Source organism: Scomber scombrus, chromosome 14, assembly GCF_963691925.1.
Source record: "Scomber scombrus chromosome 14, fScoSco1.1, whole genome shotgun sequence".
Classification (NCBI taxonomy): domain Eukaryota; kingdom Metazoa; phylum Chordata; class Actinopteri; order Scombriformes; family Scombridae; genus Scomber; species Scomber scombrus.
Window position 1 is genome coordinate 29,451,679 of NC_084983.1, and position 9,835 is coordinate 29,461,513.

The following is a 9,835-nucleotide window of genomic DNA, read 5'->3' on the forward strand; positions in this document are numbered from 1 at the left end:
ACTACATCACTATAATACTGCAGTACTTTTACTGTAATACTTTAACTCAGTGGTCTCCAGCCTGCTCCTGTAGAGCTGCTGCGCTGCATCTTTTAAGGATCTCTCCACTCCAACACACCTGATTCTAGTAATTAAATCAGTATCAAGTCCTTGACGAGCTTCAGCTGCTCGATAATGAGTTAATTACTAGAATCAGGTGTGTTAGAGTGGAGAGATAATACTTTGTCTACCTCTGTATAAAATACATGTACAGAATGTTTTTTATAAATTAATCAGTCTGGATTATGGAGATGAAGAGAAGCATCTTGAGTGAAATGTAGATGCATGATATGTGAATATTTTTTGTATTTTTTTCATTTTCGACAAAAAAGATATTAACTTTAATTAAAAATTGATCTTTGTTTCTAACTGTGTGTAAAAACTTCAGGATCTGTTAAACTGTCTGAATCTGCAGATTTGCTTCACTTGTTTTTGCATCTTAAAAAAGTGATGAATAAAGTGCAGAGAGTTAAAACACACAGCAGACATTCAGTGTATGAGACAGAGAATCAACACACACACACACACACACACACATACACATACACACACACACACACACACACACACAGGAAAACAGACAGTAGCACAGTGTGTGTGCTCGCCCCTCCCTCGCCCCTCCCTCACAGGGTCACACTGTGTTGTTGTCACACTGGACAATCAACACACACACACGCGCACGATGGCCGCCGCCTCGCCTCGCCGCCGTCCAACGCCTCAGACCTCCACCTTCATCATCGTCCTCTTCATCCTGTCAGGTGAGACTCAAACCGCTGACATCACAACTCAAACCACTGACATCACAACTTTTCTGACGTGAAGCTCAGACAGACTGAACATCGTCATCATGATGAGTCTTGAAGTTGAGTGTTCATTGATTATTGAGCATTGATGAAGTTCACTGATTGATTTATACACAGAACATGTGACACAGACTGATAAACCTCTGGACTTCTCACTGTTACTTCTGTCACAGTATTTATTTCATTTCAAGCTCGTCTTTATCTTTTTTTTTGACTTTTTGAATTCAACACAAACAGTCGAAGCAGACGGTAGTCCACCTGCAGTCGGTTCTGTTTGACGTTTCTTCCTGTTAAAGGAAAGTTTCTCTTTGCTGCTGTCACCAACTGATGCTCATACAGGAATGTTGGGTCTCTTTACATTAAATTAAAGAGTACAATCTAGACCTGCACACAGTCAAAGCTACAAGCAGCATTGAACAGGCCCTCGCACCCCCACGCAGGTTCGGCTGTGGCGCAGTCGAATGGCTCACATCACGGGAATCATGATCGTAGAAGTTTTCATACCTGGGCTCTTATCAAACAGTGGGAGAAAACATTACAGAACACTTCCTGTGTCCACAATGGCTATGACTATGACTGAATATTGAAGCAGAGACGTGTTCAGGACAGGACTCTCATCATGCTTTAGAAATCTGGTACTGATTGGACAACGTATGTTGGAGTTATAAAGACTTCCTGTTTCATTGCCACGGTAACCAGGTACAACGGTACAATGGAGGCGAAAGATTTTGATAACTTTACATCTTCAATGTGTTAAGATTTAAGACGTAACTTGGACATTTAGGGTTAGGTGACTCAGACTTTTATTTGTCGCATTAAAACAGACGAAGATAGCAAAGACAAATGTCAGGTAGATAATACAGATAATTCTGTGGTAAACAGGGTCAGAAAGAAAGATTAAATCATATGATGAGAAAGCAGCAGAGATTATAGCAAAAATCTAGAAGGCTGAGAACAATAGCTATGATGGTGTCGAAGCTTTGTTTCAACATTTTGAGATTAGTCAACTGTCTTTGTGTTAAAAGGCAGGTTAATAAAGTTTAGGAAATCAGTATAGAAAGCCACTATTGAAATGTTGGAATGTAAATGTGGACATCCACCTTGTTGTTTACGCTTATGCATGTGTTGTGTATATAATTTCTTATGTGTCGAAGGCAGAAAGAGAGATAGGATTGTTGCTAACTAACTCACTCACTGCTAATAACTGCAGGTAATGATGCTCGCCTGTTAAGACTGTCACTAATTAAACAGATGATCTGCTGATCAAAACTCTCATAAACAGGACTGCAGCTCAAAATATAAAACCCACATAACATTTATGAGTAATTAAAAAATAAACCTTAACGTAGTTTTAAAAGGTTTGTTAAAATGTACATTTTGAATTTTCTGTTGGTTTTATGTAATTTGAAATGAAATGACCACCTACAGTGTATTTAAGTGGACTTATACTAATAATGACTTCATTTAAAACATGTAAATGGTTCCTGATCTCCATGGTAACCACAGTAAATGTAATATTTAGAACAATTGTATTCCATTACCTTTATTTAATATAAAGTTATAATGTAAGATCATGCCAAACTAGTTGATATGGTGTTTTATTGAGAATTTATTGTTTTTAAGCAAGTTTAATTATTTGGTACAAAGTTTTTATGGTTACACCACTTAGACATTTTTACCATAATCCTCTAATATATTCTCTCAAAACGGATTAAAAGCAGAAATTTGATGCTGGGTCCACAAAAAAAGAATGTGTGCAAGTTATTCATACGTTTATTTTATCATTTTAACCCTTTAAATTTAAACTAAACCTCATGGACACTAATGTTGTGTTTCCTGTGTGTAAACTGATTGTCTGTGTTGTATTTCGGTACGTTTCACTGATTCTGGCCTCCATGTCTCTGCTGCAGGCGGCTGTTTTTTGTCTGTTTGCTGTTTTAAAGTGGCGGAGGGTGGCGTGGCCTCTCTGTCCTGTCAGTACTCCGTGAAGCGTTTCGGCCTGAGCCGGGTCTGCTGGGGTCGCGGCTGTGGAACCTTCTGGTGCAACAACATCCTCGTGCAGACGGACGAGAACGGCGTCATCTCTAAGGTCAGATTTACCAAGTTTCAATCATCACACACTTTCAAAGATGAACTGTTTGGTGCAGTTCAGTGTAAAGGTGTTTTCAGACCTGTGCTTTTCAGTTTGGTTCGTTGAGCTGGTGAAAACATTGTGAAATACGTCGATAAGTTGACATGAGTTGGGATGTTTGATCTTGATGGCTGAAGCTTCTTGGACAGTGTTTCCCTGTTGAGCTGTGGTCGAAGTATAGTAACACAAAGACTTTGCTACTAAAAACACTGTAACGTTGAAACATAGAAGATGAAGATTTGACTGAAGCTTCATATTAGCTTCAGATCAACTTCTAAATCCATGTTTCCACAGAAGGAGGACTGTGGGTTTAGTCCTCCATCACTTCCATTGTAAACATGATGAAGGGATCTTCTAATGGTCAGTATGAACAGGAGGAATCATTACAGTAAACATGATGAAGGGATCTTCTAATGGTCAGTATGAACAGGAGGAATCATTACAGTAAACATGATGAAGGATCTTCTAATGGTCAGTATGAACAGGAGGAATCATTACAGTAAACATGATGAAGGGATCTTCTAATGGTCAGTATGAACAGGAGGAATCATTACAGTAAACATTATGAAGGGATCTTCTAATGGTCAGTATGAACAGGAGGAATCATTACAGTAAACATGATGAAGGGATCTTCTAATGGTCAGTATGAACAGGAGGAATCATTACAGACACATAAACACACTTCATGCTCAGCTGGAAAACTCACTGTTGGCTTAATACAGAATTGAAAAATATGAACTCATCCTTTAAAGGTTGATTCCTCCTGATTATTGTTTTTGCTGTTTTCCTTACCGCTGTGATCGGATGCTGCAGGTGACGGACCGGTACCGGCTGACGGGGGACGTTCTCGATGGACAGATGGACCTGGACATCATGAACGTGAGGCGGACGGACAGCGGGCCGTACTGCTGCAGGGTCGACGTCGACGGCATCTTCAACGACAAGAAGGTGATCATGAACCTGAGAGTGGTGAAAGGTGAGCAGCGACTAGACGAACAAAGGAAGATTTATCAATGAATCATTTTAGTCATTTTTTGCCAAACATTGAATTATTCCAGCTTTGTGTTTTTTTCTTGTTCTTACATCAGAGTAAATTAAATTTTGGGACATTTGCTAAAGTCAGTTTGTAGTTGTGACCATTGCTCTAAAAGGACCAAATCAGTGTATTTTCATGTTTTATCAAATTAAAAGTCTTCTGGTGGCTATAAAAAGGTTATTACCACACTTTCCTGCTGGACTTTTCATATCAGTAGAAGACATCAGAGTTTATTAATGAAGCTCAGAACAGTGGAACGTTATACTGAATGTTGTAGCTCAGATCATTCGGGGTTAATTTTGTACTGAGGATTAATCTGTTTTTTCTGTCTCAGCCCCAGGAACCAGTTCACCTCCAACAACAACAACAACGACAGTAATGACAACAACAACAACAACAGCAACGAAACCAGATCGAGACATGGAGCCGTCGGCCTCCACAGGTGAGACACTGTCAATCAACCTGTTTTATACCCATGCTGGAAATATGAGACTGCTCCTTCACATGGAAAAGAGCCAGCTGAGGTGGTTTGGGCTCCTGGTCAGGATCCTGGACGCCCCCCTTTAGAGGAGTCCAACTGGGAGGAGACCCAGAACACACTGGAGGGATTACATATCTCTGCTGGTCTGGGAACAGCTTGGGATCCTCCAGGAGGAGCTGATGAGCGTAGCTGGAGAGAAGGAGGTCTGGGTTTCACTGCTCAGCCTGATGAGACCCGGATAAGAGACAGAGGATGGATGGATTCAAATTAAAATTAAAAATTACTTTATTTATCCCAGAGGGGGAAATTCAATTAGTCTGTTAGCTCTTCTGTAAATGATTGAAGAATTCGACAGCCTGATGACTGTAGGAGCGAAGGATCTTTTAAATCTCTCCGTCCTGCAGTAGAGAGAGAGGAGCCGTCCACTGCTGTTTTTTTGGTCCATAAAGGTGTTGTGTAGCAGATGATCCGGGTAATTCAAGATGGGCTCGAACATTCACAGTGCATCTCACCTCCTCCAGTGTGTCCAACATGGCTCCAATCACAGAGCTCTTTTGACTAGTTTGTCCAACCGCCTTGCATCTTTGTGTCTGATGCTTCCTCCCCAGCAGACTGCAGCATAAAACAACACACTTCCCCCACAGACTGATAAAACATCTGCAGCATCTTAATACAGATGTCAAAAGATCTGAGCTTCCTTAAGAAAAAGAGGCTCTGCCCCTTTTTGTAGAGACCGTCTGTGTTTTGGGACCAGTCCAACTTATTATCCAGGTATACATCTAGATACTTATGACTTGGCGCCACCTCGATGTCCCACAAGTATTTACTGGCTGAAGAGAAGCTTGAACCTGCGGAAATCTATGATCATTTCCTTAGTCTTTGAGGTGTTCAGTAGGAGATAGTTCTTCTGACCTTTGCCATCTTTAGTCTCTTCTTCAACTTATATTGTTTTGTTTGAGCCGTGCTGAATGATGGATGGATGGATGGATGATGGATGGATGGATGGATGGATGGATGGATGGATGGATGATGGATGGATGATGGATGGATGGATGGATGATGGATGGATGGATGATGGATGGATGATGGATGGATGGATGGATGGATGATGGATGGATGGATGATGGATGGATGATGGATGGATAGATGGATGGATGATGGATGGATGGATGGATGGATGGATGGATGGATGGATGGATGATGGATGGATGGATGATGGATGGATGTATGGATGTATGGATGTATGGATGGATGGATGAAGGATGGATGGATGATGGATGGATGGATGATGGATGGATGGATGGATGGATGATGGATGGATGATGGATGGATGGATGGATGGATGGATGATGGATGGATGATGGATGGATGGATGGATGGATGATGGATGGATGATGGATGGATGGATGGATGATGGATGATGGATGATGGATGGATGGATGGATGGATGATGGATGGATGGATGGATGGATGGATGATGGATGGATGGATGATGGATGGATGGATGATGGATGGATGATGGATGGATGGATGGATGATGTATGATGTATGGATGGATGGATAGATGGATGGATGGATGATGGATGGATGGATGATGGATGGATGGATGGATGATGGATGATGGATGGATGGATGGATGATGGATAGATGGATGATGGATGGATGGATGGATGATGGATGATGGATGATGGATGATGGATGGATGGATGATGGATGGATGGATGGATGGATGATGGATGGATGATGGATGGATGCAGAACAAACACATGTGGATCCATAGTCTGACTCTCTTTTATTGACGGTTTAGTGGAACCGACTGGAGAATTATCCATCTGCTGTTTATCTGATGATGAATATTCACGACGATTTCTAGAAAACTTTTCTTTTCTGTCTCTTCGTAGTAAACTGGAAAATGCTGCTGTCGTCTCATCTGGACCTCCTGAAGAACTCTACGCTGCTGCGCTCCGACACCGTCACTGTGAGTTAAACCCACTGTACCAGATGTTTAAATATTATATTATTAATATGCTCCATTATTCATAATCTAATGATGTCATAGCTATCAGTCAGAGGGACCAAACCACTACTTTTACTTTAAACTTCGTGTCGTCCTCCCGGGTCAAATTGACCCCGACTGTTCCTTCCTTCCTTCCTTCCTTCCTTCCTTCCTTCCTTCCTTCCTTCCTTCCTTCCTTCCTTCCTTCCTTCCTTCCTCACTCCCTCCTTACTCCTTTCCTCCCTTCATTCCTTCCATCTGTCCTTCTTTCCTCCCTCCCTGCTTCTTTCCTTCCCTCTTTCCTTCCTTCCTTTCCTCCTTTCCTTCCTCTCTCTTTCATCCCTTCCTCCCTTCCTTCCCTCCTTCCTTTCCTTCCTCCTTCTCTCTTTCTTTCCTCCCCTCTCCTTCCTTCTTTCGTCCCTCCCTCCTACCTTGCTTCCTTCTTTCCTTCTTTCCTTTCCTCCCTTCCTTCCTCCCTCCCTTCCTTCCTTCTTCCTCCCTTCCTTCCATCTTCCTCCTTTCTTTCCATCTTTCCTTCCTTCTTTCCTTCTTTCCTTTCCTCCCTTCCTTCCTCCCTCCTTTCCTTCCTTCCTTCCTTCCTCGAGGACAACAGGAGGGTTAAGAACACGTTGTTGCTAATATTTACTTGTACTTTTGTTTGTAATGTATTTTTACATGCAGTAGTTGTACTGGTACTTTTATCTGAGTACTTCCTTCATCATTGGGAAACATGTTGGCCTGAATCTCATTTAATTAATCTGAATGAAAAAGAAGAAGAAAAAGATTGAAGTTAGTTACTTTTAAAGCATCATAATTGATATTTAAACCTGTCTTTCTCTCTTTTAGGTGGAGGACTCTCACCCGTCTCTCTCGCTTCAGATCAATGTTCCCGTCCTCTCGCTCTCTCTCACTGTGTTGCTGATCTTAGCTTCAGTTTTTCTCTTTCTGGCCTTTAAACGTACGTTTCCTTTTGTTATGTTTCATTCGGTGTCTCCATGTCAGAGTTTGGTCACATTACATACAGAGGACATAAAGAAGTAGCATTAATTAACCCTTAAACTGGAGTGTTTTATGGACCTAATTTAAAACATTGATTAAATAACACTTTGCATATATATTAGTTTTGTTTTTTTGTCAATGTATTTTTCATAGCAGGTTATTTTTAAACAAATAAAACACATTGAATACAACATGTTTAAGCTCTTAAAGGTTCTGCATAGAGCTCATATCAGACACAACATGAAATGCATAAAATTAGAGATTCACAGATAAATGAGCTTCTATACCTGCTGTATCTAATCTAATACTCACCTTTTCAACAGGAATTTACCATCAAATAAGCTACTAAATATTAGTAATTCAACATAGCATTAATCCAGTAACTGTTCCTGTTGAAGTATCAGTAACTATTTCAATGTTTTTCTTACTTTAACTTTTTCTAAACTGGTAAAAATAGCCAGGCCTCTAAATTGTGTCTCACTGATGAATAAAAAGCCCCCTGGTGGTTTATCTGTGTACTACACGTGTCTGATCTATACATCAGGTTTCTACACTGATGATGTCGAGCTCTCTAAAACTAATGGATCTAATATCATTCAGTGTTACAGGATTAATGAAAAAGAGTCATTTCGTATTCATGTGCAGCTGCTTCAAACTAAACAACTACATTACGTCTTTAAAGTGATCACAGCGACTCTGCAGATTTAAGACTTTCTAACTTTATCTTAACTCTACAGGTGGAATCTACAGACGAGCCTTAAAGACCGGCTGGTGAGTACAACACGATAAACACTAAAAACCTCATTTCAGATCAGTCTGACGGATCTCTGACAGTCTGACTCTTCACAGTGATGGAAAGTAACTAAGTATTTACTCAAGTACACATCTAAGGTACTTGAGTATTTCCTTTTTATGCTACTTTATACTTTCACTTCACTACATTTCATTTTATTTACCACTTGGTTACTTATTCAGATTTAAATAAAATAGTATTATGATATTATAACTGTTGTTTTTTAAGTTATCTGTTCTTTTAAAAAAATATATTAATGTTGCATAAACAGTGCTGAATAAAGTGATTATTATTATTTAAAAAACATGATGCCTCTACTCAAAATATCTCAAATTGATTTAAATATGATTTTAATTGATGAACATTGAAATGCTCTTATATTGTTAGCCATAAAACCAAACAATATAATATACTGTAATAATATAATGAGTACTTTTACTTCTGTTACTTGAGTATTTTCATTTTATATTTTCATATTTAATACTTCCACTTCACTTCATTTCATTTTATTTAATATACTTAGTTTTTTATTCAAATGAAGATTTTAAGTAAAATATATTTCAATATTTTTTAATACTGTTTAAGTTATCTGCTCTTTTTAAAAATGTGTTAATGCTGAATGAATAAAGTGTATTATTATTATTAAAAGAAAACATATGATGCAGCACTATTAATGTTATTCTACCCAAAGTATCTAAAATGGCCAAACATGAATGAAAAACATCGTCAGTATCACTGAACACAGAAACAGGAATCTGCTGGATTATATACAATTAAATCCTCCAGTTTGAATTATTTCTATTTCTGAGAAATCTGATTTTTTCTGTTAGTTTGGCAGACGGCTAAATAAATACTACAATACCCATGAGCCTCAGCTGCTGTTGCTACGGAGAAGAAGCCAATCGGAGTCTTTAGCTTCAGCCCAGACATGTGACTGAATAGTAAGCTCTGTGATTGGACGTTTCTTACCGAAATGCACCATGGGAGTCGTAGTTGACTTCTACCTCACAAAGTTCATTTTATTGAATATAGCATTTTTCCTTACTAATTTTAATGAGATTTTTAATGAGGTTTTTTACTTCTGAAACCGGACCTGGAAGTTCTGAAAGGGACATTACGAACTAAAAAGTTACATGAAATACTACGTAAAATAGAAAGTTGACATTAAGAAAGAAAAAGTGAATTAAAAAAACGTTATTTCAGGTTTTCAGAGTCTGTTAATGGTTTTTTGGTGATTTTTGTCTTCCAGTTTTTCCTCTGAGGAGCCTCCGCACATCATCTATGAGATTCGGATGAGGAGACCAGTTCAGGAGAACATCTACACTCTGGACTAGTTCAGACCTGCTCCGCTCTCCACTGCTTCGTCTACAAAAACTAAATGTACAAAGGGAACATGCTGTTTATTCTAAATCATGCTTTCTGTGAGCTGACTGTAAGCAGGCTGCTGCTGCTGCTGCTGTGAACACTTTTATTACTGTTTCCTGTTTCCTGAGGAGTAACCCACCAACCTACCAACCTACCAACCTACCAACCTACCAAACCCCAAACTGTTCAACA

At 39.4% G+C, this 9,835-nt stretch overlaps 1 protein-coding gene across 1 annotated transcript; it reads left to right on the forward strand.

Annotated features, from left to right (window-relative positions):
* Positions 1-721: 721 nt before the first annotated feature.
* Positions 722-9,617, forward strand: timd4 (T cell immunoglobulin and mucin domain containing 4). Its single transcript, XM_062433329.1, has 8 exons — positions 722-797; positions 2,753-2,931; positions 3,787-3,949; positions 4,344-4,451; positions 6,392-6,468; positions 7,333-7,444; positions 8,223-8,256; positions 9,528-9,617. The coding sequence occupies exons 1-8, from the start codon at positions 722-724 to the stop codon at positions 9,610-9,612; spliced, it is 834 nt and encodes a 277-aa protein (XP_062289313.1). The 3' UTR covers positions 9,613-9,617.
* Positions 9,618-9,835: the final 218 nt, after the last annotated feature.

Excerpts from the sequence above, each read along its gene's own strand:
- timd4 (XM_062433329.1), top strand. The coding sequence starts at position 722 with ATGGCCGCCGCCTCGCCTCGCCGCCGTCCAACGCCTCAGACCTCCACC. Across the intron at positions 3,950-4,343 it reads GAACCTGAGAGTGGTGAAAG|CCCCAGGAACCAGTTCACCT; the intron begins GTGAGCAGCGAC and ends TTTCTGTCTCAG. Across the intron at positions 8,257-9,527 it reads CGAGCCTTAAAGACCGGCTG|TTTTTCCTCTGAGGAGCCTC; the intron begins GTGAGTACAACA and ends TTTGTCTTCCAG.